The sequence below is a fragment of the Lepidochelys kempii genome, chromosome 5 (genome assembly GCF_965140265.1).
Source record: "Lepidochelys kempii isolate rLepKem1 chromosome 5, rLepKem1.hap2, whole genome shotgun sequence".
Lineage (NCBI taxonomy): Eukaryota > Metazoa > Chordata > Testudines > Cheloniidae > Lepidochelys > Lepidochelys kempii.
In genome coordinates this window covers 56,925,976-56,944,348 of record NC_133260.1, presented here as the reverse complement: position 1 = coordinate 56,944,348, position 18,373 = coordinate 56,925,976, and the positions used below count along the sequence as shown (strand labels likewise).

At 44.1% G+C, this 18,373-nt stretch overlaps 1 protein-coding gene across 6 annotated transcripts in view; it reads left to right on the top strand.

The window, feature by feature from the left end:
* TMEM161B (transmembrane protein 161B) overlaps nucleotides 1-18,373 on the top strand; it is a 71,100-nt gene that overhangs the window by 20,171 nt on the left and 32,556 nt on the right. For 5 of the 6 annotated variants that reach the window (XM_073344430.1, XM_073344432.1, XM_073344429.1 and 2 more), the window contains 2 exons: nucleotides 3,543-3,646; nucleotides 11,531-11,614. In XM_073344430.1, the coding sequence (XP_073200531.1) occupies nucleotides 3,543-3,646; nucleotides 11,531-11,614 (188 nt within the window). The remainder of the gene's footprint in view (nucleotides 1-3,542; nucleotides 3,647-11,530; nucleotides 11,615-18,373) is intronic. The other variant, XM_073344436.1, reaches the window with a different exon arrangement.

Genomic DNA, 18,373 nt, shown 5'->3' with positions numbered 1-18,373 from the left:
GGCGCATGTTAAAAGTTATTGGCCTCCCAAAACCTGGTAAAGACCCAAACATAGCATCAAGCTATCTCCTGATATTGCCGCTTTCTCTGTCTCTCAAGGTTCTAGAGAGCCTAATGTTACAGTGAATAACACCAGAGGTGGAGAACATTTTGAAGGGCGATCAAGCAGTCATTCAGTGTGGTCTAAGCACATGCAATCAAGTACTTGCTCTAACCACATTAATCAAAAACGGTTTTCAAAGAAATCTGAAAACACGTGCTATTTTCCTTGACCTCCCTGCAGCGTATGATATGGTATGGCACACGAGTCTACTTCTTAAAATATCAAGAGTCCTCCCACCCTGGGTTACTGATGCCATTGAACTGCTCCTCTGAGACAGATGGTTCAGGATGCATGTGGGTGAGAAACCAAGTGCTTGGAAGAAAACAAATGAACAGGTTATGCTAGGGATCTGTTCTAGCCCCGACCTTTTTAGTCTATACATCAATGACCTGCCACCAACCCAATTGTGGGAGCTCATCTATGCAGACAACATATGCTGCGGGCTACCAGGCTCAGACTTTCTCTGCACTGGAGAAAACCCGACAGACGATGCTGCCAAGCTGGCCAACTATAGCAGGACATGGCACCTTCTGCCAAGCACCAGCAAGACAGTCTCTAACACGTTCTGTCTCCACCAAGCCGCTGCTAAAAGGGAACTAACGTCATAACGAATGGCCGGAAGCTGAAGCATGAAGTGAACCCTGTTTACTGAGGCGTGACTCTTGACTGAATGCTGACATGCAAAAGTCACCTGAACAAGGCAGCAGCAAAGGTCAATACATGCAACAACCTTCACAGCAAACTGGCAGGTTCTTCATGGGGAGCAGATGCACCAGCCCTATGGACCTCAGTCCTTGGCATGTCAAATTCAATAGCGGAGTACTATGCGCCAGTATGGAGTCGGTCAGCACACATCAAACTTGTTGACGTGCAACTCGACTCAACAATGTGCATCATCACAGGAACTCTCTGACCAACTCATCTTTCATGGCTTCTAGTTCTGAGCCACATTGCTCCCCTTTACATCACAAGGGAGATTGCAGTTGGCAAACTGCTTGAGAAGATATGTGCCAACCCAAGTTTGCCCTTGTTCAGTGACCTTTTAAGTCCGTCATCTGCACGTCTTTCATCACAACACCTACTATGGTTGAGGCTGCCACGCCACGATCTAACAGAGTCCTTGTGGCAGGAAGACTGACAGTTAACATTATCCGCCAGTCAGTTCCTCATCACAGACCCTAATGCTCACCTGCCCAGTTTTGACCTGCCACATCATTAGTGGCCCCTTTTTAGCCAATTCTGGACTGGGCAAGGCCTCTGTGCGTCAGCGAGCACCTTTGGGGTCTTTGAGGCAATCCAAGCGGTGTAGATCAAACCATGATACACGTTGTCAAGGGGTGCCGGCTAATCAAATTCAGCAGTGGTCTCTGAGGGCTACATTTGGCCACTAAGAACGCTATTGCTTGGTTCAGCAAATATGCAAACGCTAAATAAGCAAGTTGATACACCAGACCCTCGCTTTAGCTCGCGTCGCTATAGCACAGATTCGCGTATAGCGCGGTTGTGGTGATGGATCCCAAATTTAAATATTTAAATTGGGATCCATGGCAACGCGTCCCCCGCGTTAAAGCGGGACTGCGCATGGATCCCGAACCCTGGGCTATAGCAAAGGTCTGGAGTATACTCATATCATAATATTGAACTCATTAATATTTGATTTTACAAGCTTTGGAGCGTGCTGTAGGGTGTTCAAGAACAGAACTGGAATTACAATTTGTAAAGCATTTCAATTTTTAGTGTAGATGAACTTTAAGGAAAAGAGTTGTATCACATGAAAGTTGCATCGAGTGAAATTTAATAATAAAAAAAAAAACTTTTGTGATCTTATTTGAATTTTTGTTCAGATAGCAAGTGAGCAAAATTTGGTCAAGGACAAGGGATAAGAAGACATTATTAATCTTGCCAAAGAGTTACGGGCTGTGTGGTCAGAGTTTTAGACTTTAAGTTGTGCGACCCCCCCCCATTACAATCTTGCTTTTTTCTTTCCTTTCTCCACCTATACCATAAATTGTCAAAATTCCATCATGATTTTAATTTATCCCTTGAATCATTAAAGTTGGGAACAACTGCTTTATGCTGCTTGAAAGCTGAAGTTCCAGCTTTCTTAAAAATATTATAGATCGTTAGCTCTAGAAGGTTTGTAAAGTATCAGCTGTTAAAATCATGTCAGAATTGAAGAAAGCACAAAAAGCAAGATGGTAATCTATGACATAATTTTGAGGTCTGATATTTTGTGAAATGTCACGGCCAGAAATAAATTGCTTGTACCACTAGAAAGCAGAGAAATCCCTGCTTTCTTGGATACATTTCTAGCACTAAGGATCAGAGGTGGATTTACCATGAAACAAAGAGTGCGGTGGCACTGGGCCCCCAATGACGGGGACCCTCAAAATGCAGGACAAATCTCATCTGACAACTTGCCCTTGAGTCCCTGCAGCAGGGCTCAGGCAGGCAAGCTGCTTGCATACCGTGGCCAGTGGCCCCACGCTGCTCCCGGAAGCCGACGGCTGCTGGCACATCTCTGCATGCCCCTGGCTGGGTGGGGGGAGGCGGCTCCACGTGCTGCCCCCACCCCAGGCAGTGCATGAGACCCGCTGCCCTGCCCGCCACACCCGAAGGGGCGTGCAGAGATGTGCCAGCAGCAGGACTAAGGCAGCTCCCTGCCTGCGTTGCCTCCCTTCCTCCACACCGCTTGTGGAAGCGGCCGGCATGTCCCTGCAGTCCCTAGGGGGGGGTGTGTCTGTGTGTTGCCCCCACCCTGAGCGCTGACTCCAACTCCCATTTGCTGGGAGCTGCAGCCAATGGGAGCTGTGTGACTGGTGCCTGCGGGCAGTGGCTTGCAGAGATCTCCCCCCCCCCACCCTCCGAGGGGTGTGCCGATCGCTTTGGGAGCTGTGCCACCCAAGGTAAGTGCCATCCCATGACCCCTTCTGCACCCCAGCCCAGAGCCCGCATCCCACACCCAAACTTCCTCCAAGATTCTGCCCCAATCAAGGTACCTCACTGTACTGTCATTTACTTCCTATTATTTATAATATAGGAGGAGGATGAAGAAAAAAATGAAAAACGGGGGGTGGGGGAGATGAGAGAGTGTTCCTTTGCTTGGCTGGATCCCGAGTGGGGGAGGGGTGTGTATGAAAATGAAGCTGTGCACAGGGCCCGCTAACCCTAAGTCCGCCACTGCTAAGGACTCATGAGCTGTCAGACAGGACACTTATTACTGGTCCCATGGCCTAACAGTGCCTTTTTTAGAACAGGTCTAGGATTGAATGTAGCAAGTCTCAGATCATTCAATAAAACTGATGTAGTAAGCCTCTCGTTTAAAAAACAACAACAAAAACAAACCTTCATTAGACGTCTTATGAAAGGTTGCTTTTAAAATATAAAAGGTCTGTACTTTAGGGTTTTTACATATACTGACTTAACTTATTCCTCCACAGGGTGTGATAGGTGTACAGCTCGTGGTTACCATGGTGATGGCTAGTGTCATACAGAAGATCATACCTCACTATTCTCTAGCTCGTTGGCTTCTCTGTAGTGGCAGGTAAGATAAGAAACAATGAATTGCTACAGTATATATGGATGTGGTGACACTTGGTATAGAGTCTAGAAATCGGAAAATTAAACTAATCAGGAAAGGTTTCAACCATTTCCAGCAGAATGCAACTACTTGCATCGTTTGCACCATATGTAGAAAATTGTAATATTGTGACATCAGACTGAAAATATAATGAAATTCTCATTGTAAAGGAACTATGTTAAGGTTCGCAAAAAGAAAAGGAGTACTTGTGGCACCTTAGAGATTAACAAATTTATTTGAGCATAAGCTTTCGTGAGCTATAGCTCACTTCATCGGATACATTCAGTGTTAAGGTTGTTATACAGTTAAGCATGCTGTTGGTTGGCTGACATTTTTTTCTTTTTTAAGAGAGATGAGCTGTACAGCACTTTCTAATATTAAGATACAGCTTAGTTCTTGCTCTCCCATAGTGATCAACTTTTCTCTGCAATGACTCCGTGTACCTAGTGGTTCCACTCTTGTTTTACCTTGCATATAAGCAGTATTTAGAAATTTTACCAAAAATCCTATTTTCTGACTACTTCATAGGGCAAGATTTGTGTAAATTTCAATATACTGCTCCCTCACAACAATAGATCAAACAGACATAATGTGTTGCAAAGGGAGCATTCCCAGAATGATTTTCCATAACTAACTAAAAACAGCAGCTACCGTGAATATAAATCTTTCTTACATTTTAGAAAACTGTAGTTGGTTTATTCTTCCGAAGAAACTCTACATCATTAGAAAATGCTATACTGTTTCTCATAGAGGGCATTTTCCAGATTTTAACAATAACCTTCTAAGTTATTAGTAAAGTCCCAAATCATCACTTTTTTTCAATGATTTCTGAAGAAGTACACTTGGATTATGTGTACATTCTCCAGGCATCTTACCAGTATTTCTACATGATTTTCCACTACCATTTTCTTCTGCAGTTTAGGGTTACCTCCCCTTTAAAAAGAAACCCATTTCCATCCTGTTACAAGGTGGGGTTGTGGGAATTGATTAGGTTAGGAGTTGTTTGAGTATAAGATGGTGCCAACCCCTGTCCTCGAAAAATAACTGAAGGTCCCAAAGTGTACATATTTATATATTGATATTTGAGAATGGCCTGTTTAGCTTGTATGCATATTGGGAGCTGTTGAGTTTCAAGGAAGAGAGGGGAATGATAACCTAAATTTAAAAGGAACTGCTAAACTTTTGTCTGTGCAAGGTCTCTCATTGCTGGGCATTATCTGCAGCATATTAAGCATCAGAGCAGCACAGGTTTGAGTGCTCTAAAAATAATTAATGAACTCTTTCATCTTCACTTGAAAAAGGAATTGCCAACACCATTTATCTCTAACAGGTGTGTGTTGAGTTTTTTGAGTTTTAAGATGTTCAAATGGCATTCTTTTCCTCCCTTTCCTATGTTCCCTTAAAAAACAAAATACAAACACAGGAGGAGAAGGGTGGGGGAGTTTCTAGAACAAATAAGTGTCCAAAACACAAGACCTGGTAGTAATGGGGGATCTTTAAATACACACACATCAGTTGGAAAGTAATGTGCAAAACACACAGTCCAAAAAGAACTTGGAATGTGTTTGGGACATTTTATTTAAGAAGGTGGGGGAAAATAACAGGAGATCAGCTTTATGAGACGATTCTGACTAATGGGGAGGAATTGGTTGAGAATCTGAGGGTGGAAGGCTACTTGGGTGAAAGTGATGTCAAAATGATAGTTCATGATTCTAAATAAAGGAAGGAGTGAGAGCAGCGGAATAAGGACAATGGACTTCAGAAAAGCAGACTTTGACATGGGTCCCATAGGAAGGAAACCTAAGGACGAAGGGAGTTCAGGAGAGATGACAGTTTCTGAGAGACAGTATTAAAGGCACAATAGCAAACTATACCAATGCAGAGAAAAGACAGGAAGAACAGTAAGAGACCAATATAGCTGTATCTGTAGCTCTTTCATGACCAGAAAATCAAGAAGTGGCAACAAGGACAAATTGGTAAGGATGAGAATAAAAGAATAGCTATATCATGTAGGGACAAAATCAGAAAGGCTAAGGGACAAAGAGTTCAACTAGTAAGGGATATAAATGGAAATAAGAAGATGCTCTATAAATACATTAGAGGTAAGGGAAAGGCAAAGGATGGTCTAGGTCCATTAATTAATGGGAAAAGAGACTAATAACGGATGATGCAAAGAAGGTTGAAGTGTTAAATGCCTATTTTGAGTCAGTCTTCACTGAAAAGGTTAACTGTGACCAGATGCTTAACACAATTAATATTAACCAAGGGGAAGGAACATAGGCCAAATTAGGGAAGGAACACGTTAAAGAATATTTCAATAAATTAATGTATTCAGATCAGCAGCACTTGACAAAATTCACCCTAGAGTACTTAAGGACAATAAGCAATCTAAGAATCATTAGTGATGATTTTTAAGAGCTCATGAAAGATGGGTGAGGTCCCAGAGGATTGGAGAAGGGCAAACATAGTACTTATCTTTAAAAAGGGGAAAGAGGAGGACCTTGTAAATTATAGACCAGTCAACCAGATACCCATAAAGATACCAGAACAAATCAATTTGTAAGTACCTAGAAGATAATTGAGTGATAATTACTAGACCACATGGATTTGTCAAGAACAAATCAAGCCAAAACAACCTAGTTTTCTTCTTTCACAGGGTTACTGGCCTATTGGATAAGGGGGAAGCTGTAGATATGATATATGTTGATTTTAGTAAGGCTTTTGATGCAGTCGCACATGACGTTCCCACAAGCAAACTAGGGAAATGTGGTCTAGATGAAATTGCTATAAGATGGGTGTACAACTGTTGAAAAACCATTCTCACAGAATAGTTCTCAGTGATTCATTTCAAACTGGGAGGACACTTTTAGTGGGGGTCCCACAGAAAACTGCCCTTTGTCTGGTGCTATTCAGTATTTTTATTAATCATAGAATATCAGGGTTGGAAGGGACCTCAGGAGGTCATCTAGTCCAACCCCCTGCTCAAAGCAGGACTGATCCCCAACTAAATCACCCCAGCCAGGGCTTTGTCAAGCCTGACCTTAAAAACTTCTAAGGAAGGAGATTCCACCACCTCCCTAGGTAATGCATTCCAGTGCTTCACCACCCTCCTACTGAAATAGTTTTTCTTAATATCCAGCCTAAACCTCCCCCACTGCAGCTTGAGACCATTACTCCTTGTTCTGTCATCTGCTACCACTGAGAGCAGTCTAGATCCATCCTCTTTGGAACCCCCTTTCAGGTAGTTGAAAGCAGCTATCAAATCCCCCCTCATTCTTCTCTTCTGTAGACTAAACAATCCCAGTTCCCTCAGCCTCTCCTCATAAGTTATGTGTTCCAGTCCCCTAATCATTTTTGTTGCCCTCCACTGGACACTTTCCAATTTTTCCACATCCTTCTTGTAGTGTGAGGCCCAAAACTGGACACAGTACTCCAGATAAGGCCTCACCAATGTCGAATAGAGGGGAACGATCACGTCCCTCGATCTGCTGGCAATGCCCCTACTTATACATCCCAAAATGCCATTGTCCTTCTTGGCAACAAGGGCACACTGCTGACTCATATCCAGCTTCTCGTCCACTGTAACCCCTAGGTCCTTTTCTGCAGAACTGCTGCCTAGCCATTCGGTCCCTAGTCTGTAGCGGTGCATGGGATTCTTCCGTCCTAAGTGCAGGACTCTGTACTTGTCCTTGTTGAACGTCATCAGATTTCTTTTGGCCCAATCTTCTAATTTGTCTACAGCCCTCTGTATCCTATCCCTACCCTCCAGCGTATCTACTTCTCCTCCTAATTTAGTGTCATCTGCAAACTTGCTGAGGGTTCAATCCACGCCATCCTCCAGATCATTAATGAAGATATTGAACAAAACTGGCCCGAGGTCCGACCCTTGGGGCGCTCTGCTTGATACCGGCTGCCAACTAGACTTGGAGCTTGACAGTCTAGCCAACTTTCTATCCACCTTATAGTCCATTCATGCAGTCCATACGTCTTTAACTTACTGGCAAGAATACTATGGGAGACTGTGTCAAAAGCTTTGCTAAAGTCAAGGAATAACATGTCCACTGCTTTCCCCTCCTCCACAGAGCCAGTTATCTCGTCATAGAAGGCAATTAGATTAGTCAGGCATGACTTGCCCTTGGTGAATCCATGCTGACTGTTCCTGATCACTTTCCTCTCCTCTAAGTGCTTCAGAATTGATTCCTTGAGGACCTGCTCCATGATTTTTCCAGGGACTGAGGTGAGGCTGACTGGTCTGTAGTTCCCAAGATCCTCCTTCTTCCCTTTTTTAAAGATGGGCACTACATTAGCCTTTTTCCAGTCATCTGGGACCTCCCCCGATCGCCATGAGTTTTCAAAGATAATGGCCAATGGCTCTGCAATCACATCCACCAACTCCTTTAGCACTCTTGGGTGCAGTGCATCCGGCCCCATGGACTTGTTCTCGTCCAGTTTTTCTAAATGGTCCCGAACCACTTCTTTCTCCACAGAGGGCTGATTACCTTCTCCCCATGCTTTGCTGCCCAGTGCAACAGTCTGGGAGCTGACCTTGTTCGTGAAGACAGAGACAAAAAAAGCATTGGGTAAATTAGCTTTTTCCACATCCTCTGTTACTAGGTTGCCTCCCTCATTCAGTAAGGGGCCCACACTTTCTTTGACTTTCTTCTTGTTGCTAACATTAATGACTTGAAGTGCACAGTGGAGAATACACTTAGTAAATTTGTGAATGGCATGAAGCTGGGATGGGTTACAAGCACCTTGAAGGACAGGATTAGAATACAAAATGATCTTGATAAGTTGGAGAGTTGGTCTGAAAGGGATGTGATGAAATTCAGTGATAAGTGCAAAGTACTACACTTAGGAAGGAAAAATCAGATGCACAAGTACAAAATGGGCAATAGTTGGCTAGGCAGTAGTACTGCAGAAAAGGATCTGGGCATTTATAGTGGATCACAAAGAGAATGAGTCCTCAATATGATGCTGTTGCAAATGAAGCAAATGTCATTCCTGCGGTATATTAACTGGGAGATAACCATTCCTCTCTCTTGAATGCTGGGAGGCCTCAGATGGGGGGGGGTGTGTGTTCAGTATTGGGTACCAAACCAAAAGAAAGAAATGGAAAAATTGGAGAGAGTCCAGAGGAGAGCAACAAAAATAAGAGGTTTAGAGAACCTGATCTGTGAGGAAAGGTTGAAAAAAGTTGGATACATGTAGTCTAGAGAAGAAAATATTTTGGGGAGTGGGGGACAGGACGTAAGTCTTCAAATATGTGAAGGGTCATCATAAAGAGAATGGTGGTCAGTTGTTCTCCATGTCTGCGGGCAGGAGAAGTGATTTGGCTTAGCTTGCAGCAAGTGTGCTTTAGGTTAATATCAGAAAAACCTTTCTGACTAAAAGATAGTTAAGCTTAACTGTGTGCTTAAATAAATTAGATCTACAAGTATATTAATATTTGAACAGGAATTGATTTTTGTCAGTTTTCTTCGTTAATTACTGTCATAAAAATCCCATGTGGAATTCCAAGGGCAACATATAGTTGTGAAGCCCTGCTGTGATAGGCATGTATAGGACACATGGATCTTGAGAGGTGTGTAGTAGGGGGTATTGATAATTGTCGCAGTGGAGATGTGTGCGCAGCTTTTGGGTCTGTTATGACAGAGTCTGGTGCTGCTTTGAGTTGTGGGGTGTATGTCCATCCAGTGCACTAAATGCCCCAATAACAACTATATGGGTGAAACCAGACAGTCACTACACTCTTGAATTAACTCCTACAGAAAAATGATAAAAGACAAAAACAAAACAAAACAAAACAAAAAAAACCCTTATCACCTGTGGGTGAATACTTTTCACAAAATGATCACACTTTATCTGACTTCTCAGTTTTCATCCTCAAAGGAAACCTGAACAACACTTTCAAAAGATGAGCCTGGGAACTTAAATTAATAACTGCTAGATACCAAAAATCATGAACTCAATAGACTCACTGGATTTATGGTTCAATACAACAATCTAGAACTTACTAACCCTCCTTTTTCCTATGATTGCACGAGTGTTAACTGCCCATTTCATCTTGAATGGTCCTCTACAACATTAGCTCCTTATGCTAAACAATCTGTTCCACCTTGTATTTAGTTGCGACAATGAGTACCTTTCACAGACCTGAAGAAGAGTTCTGTGTAGTATGAAAGCTTGTCTCTTTCATCAAATAAAAGATATTACCTTACCCACTTCATTTCTCTAATATCCTGGGAACAACACGGCTACAACAACACTGCAATTTATTGTCATAGTATTCATTCTCAAAGTAAATTCAAGAAATATTCTTCCTTCTGTCAAGCAGTAAAGTCCAGTCCTTAGGAGCACTGACAGTCTTAGGGAAGAGAAGTCATGTTTCTTGTATTGAGATTTGCCAGGCAGCTGCATGAGCACTGGTATATTCGTTCATCCATATTTTATATATTGGTTAATCCAGTATTTTAACCGTGGCCATTTTTTTTGGCAGAAGTCAATACTGTAGTGCCCCAGGAAAGATAGAGTATATATAATATACTTCGTTTTAGATGTCCATATTTAAAGAATGCTTCTGCTTCCCACCCTAGAGGCACATAGCTATGAAAATCCAATTGTAATGGATCTGCAGACCTGAGCACAATAAAGAATAGGAAAAATTGTCCATATTTTTTTTTCTTCAAGTAATGAGGTCCACAGATCTGGCCTGCTCTGTAGACAAATTGCATCATCCAGAATAGAGATGGAAATTGACATGCAGTGATATGGCATTGTTTTCATTCGGGGAATTTCCCATGCCCAGCAGTAGGAGAAATTGTTGTCTTTACCTCGTATTTTTAACACAATCCGTAATTTAGGAAAGTAGACTTAAATTATTCTGACTGGAAGTTGCCTCAACTAAGGGGAACTTCAGGGGGCAGGCCATTCCCTTGCTGTCAGTGACCAACCAATCTGATTCTGGCCCCTAATTACAAGCAGGCTGAAATACCTGTTGTAACAGATCTGTGGACCTTATTACTTTAAGAAAAGAAACTTTAAGGTAAGTGCAGATATATTTTCCCATTGTGGTGTTTTCTTTAATACCTAGGCTCTCCTACCTACCAGTCTCAACATTTCAGAATGAAAATGTGACTGATGTATCAGCTCACCACCTGACTGAGAAGGAACTCTTGTGTAAACTCTCTTGTTTTTGGAACAGAAGGACCTAGGGTTCTAGTCAGTTACATCCTATCTGGCATAGAAGATACGGCCACCTGAGGAGTTGGCCAGCTCCATCTTCTCCATACTTTCTCCAATAGCTCTTCCAGAGTAACTCCCACATGTAGACAATTTAGTCTGGAGTAAAAGTGACTTCATTCTGGAATAATTACTCATTTTCTGAGAGGAGTAATCATTTTCAAAATAGTGTCCACACAGGGGAGTTATTCCAGAGTAATGACTGTCATAGCTATTCCAATTTCTTCCATTTAGACAAGGCCTTAATTGCTGTATTTGTAATGTCAGTTTAAACCAGTTCAGTGTTTTAATGTGTAAGGGAGCTTTTCTTGTAAAATTTAAGACTGTCAATGCATTCTCTTACGAATTTAGGAACTGAGCAACATAAGTACTTTTGTGTGTGTTTGGAAAGTTTTTTCTGTTCACCTCAAAAAGAAATGAAGGCTTAGCTGTAAACGTTTCAGGGTTCAGTTTCCTGCCACTCCCTCGCTCCCAAACACAGAGATAAAGTATTTGCTTGAGAAGCAGCAAGTAGCAGATGCTTTAATATGTAACTTCTAACTCTCACTTAAATATGAGAGTTTAATTGCTCTTTTTTGTTTTGTTTACTTAAAATTTCTCTTTTAGTTTACGATGGTATCAACATCCCACTGAAGAAGAATTACGAATTCTTGCAGGGAAGCAACAAAGGGGGAAAAGCAAAAAAGATAGGTAAATTTTTATTTACTAATCTTAAGCACTTTAACACACTACATGCAATGACTTATTTCCCACCGGATTTTTGCCAAGACATTCTTTTCAATGCCAGGATATAATTTTGTAATATAATGTGTAGGGCACTGCTTGAGTGCAAGGTGTGCTGCCATTTGCCTTCTACTTCTGTTTTTAACCTACTTGAAATGTATTTTTAATGAGCTTTGAAAGTGTTTGGTTCAGTCTTTAGTTTAAAAAAAGCTCAAATGTGAATTCTTTTTTAAAAACAATTCTGTCAACACAGCCTTTCCTCATAGTATCCGTCTCAAATTTGTTGTTGCATTTCAGCATACCATTTACTTTGTTTGCTGCAAATATGCATTGAATTTGGAGTTTCAGATATTCTCTAGTAACTAAAAGGAAACTCGTTTTAATGTTTCGTTACCAGAGCTATTATCTTATCATTCACAAACTACATCTCTGATCTATTCACCAGATGTGAAAGCAGTCTGTCTGTTTTATTGCTTAGCTTAACCTTCTGACTTGTGTTGACATTCAACTTGACAATCTGTTCACGCAGAAGTTTGAAAATAAAGATTAACAATTTATGCAATATTACCTCCAACTTTTACAGCTCTAATGTTTAAACTTCTGTCATCAATAAGCCCTTCTCTCATTTCTTGATTTTATTTCAACAAATTAGAGCAAAAATAATTAAAGGTATAAACTAGTGATATATCAATATTGATAAGTATTCATATGAATAGCTATCAATCATTGATTCAGACTTACTAGTAATCTGAAAAATTCTTACACCAAAACTTTCAAGGTTTGAGTTAATATTGCTGAACTGTATATCCCACCAATGCAAACCATAAAAAGCAAGACAAGAAGCAGCTAAGTGACTCAATACCCATCTAGTGTCCAATCATCAGTAGTCTGTCTCAACCTGAAGACCTTCCACAGCCTGCATATTTACACTCTCATTTAGAAGTCATAGAATCATAGAATATCAGGGTTGGAAGGGACCTCAGGAGGTCATCTAGTCCAACCCCCTGCTCAAAGCAGGACCAATCTCCCATTTTTGTCCCAGATCCCTAAATGGCCCCCTCAAGGATTGAACTCACGCAGTTTCAGCTCTGACAGGAAATATAATACACCAGTATGTGCATATGCTACAAGCTTGTTTTATTTTCTATATAAAAATTGCTACTAAATTTAGTAGCAATCAGTAATATAGTTCACCTAGTCACAAAACTTTCTTGAAACATGGAAAAAATATCTTGCAGTCACCATTTGAAATTTGACAGTGTCTATCGTATTTACACTAATAAAATTGACATACTGTATAACTTATGAAAGTCACACCAACCTTATAATAATCATCAGAACATATGAATATATAACCAATAAATGTGTTTTCTCTAGGATGAAGGGAGTGATGTGAGCTGTGGGTGGCGGAACTTAAGAGAAGCTGACAGTAGTAGTGTGGAAGGGGTATTCAATGGCTTTACTGCTTCTTTCTTTGCTTTTTATGGTTTGTTGGTGAGAGATGTAATTTAGCAACCTTTAATTCAAAGTTAAGTCTTTTTTGAAATGGAATATACCAATCATTTCTTCAGAGGTGCTATAGTTCCTTTTTTGTTTTAAGAACAAAAACACACACACACACACACAACACAGCTTAAGGGTAGGAAGGGGTAGTGCCGTTGAATTTATATGAATATGATTGCTAGACTGCTTAAGTGTTCTTCATGCCAGAGGGTGCTGCCTTATTTGAATAAGTGAAATGTGGAACTGGTGGTGAGGAACTGAAAGGAAGCTAAATCTTCTGGGCCTTTCCAGTGTCCCTTGAAGTTAAGGACTCTGCTCCAGAGAACCCCAGAATGTTGCAAAATGTAGCAACTACACATTTCAAATATAGTAGGGCAAATTCAGGAAGATGTTTAAAAGTAGGACTGGAAGGAGGGGTTCAGGACTTCCTGTCTTAAGGAAGTGTTCCTTGAAAACAGATTTAGGTCAAACTTTTAACTGACTGGTCTGTTTTAGCCTATGCTGCAATTTAGTATCTGATGCACTAGATTATGATCTATAAGTATTGCTATAAAGTTCTTCTGTTTCTGAATAACTTATTCTATACTAAAATACTTGAGTATAGTGAATATAGAGCTAACTGGCTCTTTCCACTTGAGAAACCCCAAAAAGCATAGGAATAATTGAAGAGACATGAATAGAAAATATTTTCGAAGGCATTATTTTTCCTGTTCAAGTGAAATCTGTTGAATTCAATATTGTTTTGTAATGTATAGCATAGTGAAAGGTTTCCCTTTTTATTACACTTTTAAAAAAATGTCGTCTTTGGTGCTTATACCTTTCTATAATGTGTTAATTGTTTTTTTGCTTCATTCTGATGTTTAATGGGTTTTTTTTAGAGACCTAATATTCTTCTTCGATTGATTGCTCATGTGCATTCCAATAGGTGTGTACACACGCCGCATGCACGATCGTCAGAAGGCTTTTCCCCTCGTGGTATTCGTCGGATCAGCTGTGGAGACTCCTGGAGTGGCGCCTTTATGGCAGTGTAAATACGTCCCTGCTGACCCACTACCTGCTCAATTCCTTCTTACTGCCAGTGCCAGTCGTTAGAGCAGCTCAGTCTCTTGCATTCTCAAGTGCCTACCTAGTGGTTCACTTTTCTTAGTTGTGTGTATAGTTGTTCATTATATATTAGTTTGTATATTAGTTGGACTTACTTCGGGGGGCTTCTTCCCCCCCACCCCCGGCCTAGTTTCCCCAGGCACCGGGGCATGCCCCGGTCTTGGGTTTAAGGTGTGCGAGACGTGTGTGAAACCTATACCCACAGGTGATCCACACGCTGCCTGTTTCAAGTGTTTAGGAGAGGGCCATCAGACAGATAAGTGCCCAATTTGCGGGAGCTTCAGGCCTGGGCTAAGAGAGCGGACTATCGTTTGAAGCTCCTCCTGATGGAGTCGGCCCTCTGCCCGCAGCTGGCACCGGAAGCGGCACCAGCATCATCGGTGCGCAGCGCCCCAGCCTCGGTGCATGATGTCCCGGCACCAAGGAAGGACTCCTCCAAGGAGCACCGGTGCCGCTCCCCAACCCGTAAGGCCAGCGCCACCAAGCGGCACCATTTGCAGTCCCCAGTGTTGCATAAGAAAAAGAACACAGACAGGGGTTGTTCCCCTGTCAAAAAGCTGCAAGGGGACTCCAGCGGTGTGTGTCCCCTGACGGGACACCCACGGTCTGGGCCTCAAGACCCTGCACTGTTGACTCTGGCCCCAATGGGAGGCCTGTCGAGTCTGGTGCTGATTGACTCCCTGTCTTGGGAGGATTTGGAGGAAGAGCTCGACCTTCCCTCCATGCTGGACATCTGCTAGGCAGCGTGAGACCTCATTGCCATGATGGCACGGAGCCTGGCACCACTAGCCCAGGCTAGTGTCAGCGGCACCAGCTACAGTGTCTAGCCTGGCACCGCATGTGGCTCCGGCACCCTTTGTGGCACTGATGGCAGCACCGCCTCTGGTTCGTCATCGTGGCAAGCCTATGATGTTACGGTGCTGCTCACCATCTCCCCGGTACTGCTCCCCGGCACCGTCCGCCTCCACCCCTCCCCATGGTGGGGCACAGACTACTGGTCTGAGTCAGACACCAAGTCTTCTCTCTCAACCGGGGACTCTGGTGGTTGATGTGGCCAACCACAAAGAGCGGCAAGGACAGCTGAGTCCCGCACCTAAGTCACGGGACGCTAAGAAGCTGGATCTTTTCAGCCGGAATGTCTATTTGACTGGGGGCCTCCAGCTTCGAGTGGCCAACTAGTAGGCGGTACTCAAGCGGTATGCTTTCAACTCTTGGAGATTGTTGGCAAAGTTCCAGGAGTTACTCCCGGCTGACTCGTGCAAGGAGTTTAGCATGCTCTGCGAGGAGAGCAGGGTCGTCTCCAGAACCTCCCTCCAGGTCCTGTTAGACACAGCGGATTCGGCGTCATCCACCCTGGCCACTGCCATCACAATGAGGTGCAGTGCATGGCTCTAGGTCTCGGGGATACCCCTGAGGTCCAGAACACAATACAGGACCTCCCCTTTGACTGTGTGGGCCTGTTCGCCCAAAATATGGACTCTTGCCTGCACAGCCTTAAGGACTCGCAGGCGACTTTGGAGTCTTTGAGGTGCAAGGGTGTGGATCCCCCAAGAAAGCCTTTTAAGCCTCAGCCCCCATCCTGCTTCTACTCTGGGCCTCCTAGCTGAGACTTGTCAAGGAGATGGGGCAGAAATAATAGGAGGCGCCCGCCACAGTCCTCCTCAGGCCAAGACCAGGATTTGGTCAAACAGCCCCCGGGCCCGAAGCCAAACTTTTGAAGATGCACCCGCAGACAGCGCATCAGTTTCTGTCTCGGATCCTTACCCCTTCCCTTTGTGAATCAACTCTTCTGCTTCTACCGTACTTGGTCCCAGATCATGTCAGATTGTTGGGTCTTCAGCACGGTCGGGGTGGGATATTCTATCCAATTCTGTTCCCTCCCACCCTCCTTCAGAGACCATGCTCACAAGCAACTCCTCTTGCAGGAGGTGCAATCACTCCTCGCTCTAGGGGCAATAGAGGAGGTTCCTCAGGGGTATTCACCAAGTGTATGGCAGTCATGGCAGCCTTCCTCCGCAAACGTCAGGTGTGAGTATTCCGCTACCTAGCCAACTGGCTCATCAAGGCCGAGTCCCAAGCATGGGCTGCAGAGCATATGTCCTTGGGCTGGGCCACATTCCACAGGCTGGGTCTCATACTGAACATGCCCAAATCCACGCGGGCCCTGACGCAGAGAATAGAATTCATAGGGGCTCTCTTGGACTCCACCCAGGCCAGAGCATTCCTGCTGGAGCTGCGCTTCCAAGCACTCACGAACATTATTGAGAACCTTCGCCCATTTCCACAACCACAGCCAGAAATTGCATGAAACTATTGGGACATATGGCAGCCTGCACATATGTGGTACAGCATACCAGGTTATGCCTTCGGCCCCTCCAGTCATGGTTGGCGTGGGTGCACAGTCTGGGCAGGGACCCGCTGGACATGATAGTTACTCTCCCCCATTGCATCCTCAAGTCTCACCACTGGTGGCCACAACCACAAGTTGTTTGTGTGGGAGTACCCTTTGCCAAACCCCATCCTACATCACAAATGCCTCGGCAGTCAGTTGGGGAGCACGCCTGGGCAGTCTCAGAACCCAAGCCTATGGTCCCACACAGAACTGCATATCAATGTAAGGGAGCTAAGGGCGGTTCATCTGGCATGACAAGCATTCCAGGCCTGCCTGCAGGGCACAATTGTGTCGGTGCTGATGGACAACACTGCAGCAATATTCTATATAAATAGGGTGATGCTCGCTCCTCTCCTCTGTGCCAGGAAGCCCTTGAACTGTGGGATTTTTGCATCACCCAGTCGATGCATCTAGAGGTGTCACACTAGGAATGCAAAAGGAGCTTCAGCCGCTCGTTTCACCTCTGGCCAGACATTGCACACTTGATTTTCCAGAAGTGGGGCTCTCCCCACATAGACCTGTTTGCGAAGTGGAGCAACAGGAAGTGCCAGTAGTTCTGCTCCTTCCTGAACCACAGCGTAGACTCCATCGCGGACGTCTTTCATGGACGAGTCACCTGCTTTACGCATTCCCTCCCTTCCGTCTCATACACAGAGTCTTCCTCAAGACTCGCTGAGATGGTGCTTCCTAGATCATCCTAGCTCCAGCATGGCCCCACCAGCACTGCTTCACAATGCTGTTGAACCTCTCAGTTGACAGACTAGTGGCACTTCCTGTATGTCCGACCCTAATCACACAGGGTCACGGCCGTCTGCAACACCCCAGTCTGGAGTCCCTCCACCTCATGGCGTGGAAACTCCATGGCTGACCCCTCTTGAACTTCAGTGTTTGGACCCAGTGAGAGAGGTCCTGCTGGAAAGTAGGAAACCCTCCACTCGTGCCATGTACCTGTCAAAGTGGAAGCTTTTTTCCATTTGGTTTTGGCAAAGGGGAACCGAACCACAGCTAGCTCCAACTTCGCTTACTTTGGACTACCTGTTATACCTCAAGCAGCAGGGGTTAGCAGTATCTCTAAGGGTACACCTTGCTGCCTTTTTGGCCTTTCAACCAGGGGCAACAGGTGGGTCAGTGTTCGGTAATCCCATGGTGGGCAGGTTCCTTAGGGGCTTAGACAGGCTTTATCCCTAGGTACGACGGCCTGTTCCCCAGTGGGACCTCAACCTGGTCCTGTCCACACTCATGGGGGCCCCATTCGAGCCCATGGCAACCTGCCCTCCGTCCTATCTCTCCTGGAAGGTGGCCTTTCTGGTGGCCATAACTTTGGCCAGAAGGGTATCGGAGCTCTGACTTCCAAACCACCCTATTCAGTCTTTTATAAAGACAAAGTGCAGCTGTGCCCTCACCCCGCGTTTCTGCCAAAGGTAGTCTCCCAGTTTCATGTGAACCAAGACCTATTTTTACCTGTGTTCTTCCCTAAACCCCATGCCAGTAGCAGGGAGTGCATGTTCTATTCCCTGGATGTTAGGCGTGCCGTAGCATTCTACATTGAGCTCACGAAGCCATTTCATAAATCACCACAGCTCTTTATTGCAATCGCAGAAAGGATGAGGGGGGGCCCCGCCATCTCATCCCAGCACATTTCATCATGGATCATAGATTAGAATATCAGGGTTGGAAGGGACCTCAGGAGGTCATCTAGTCCAACCCCCTGCTCACGTTCTATATCA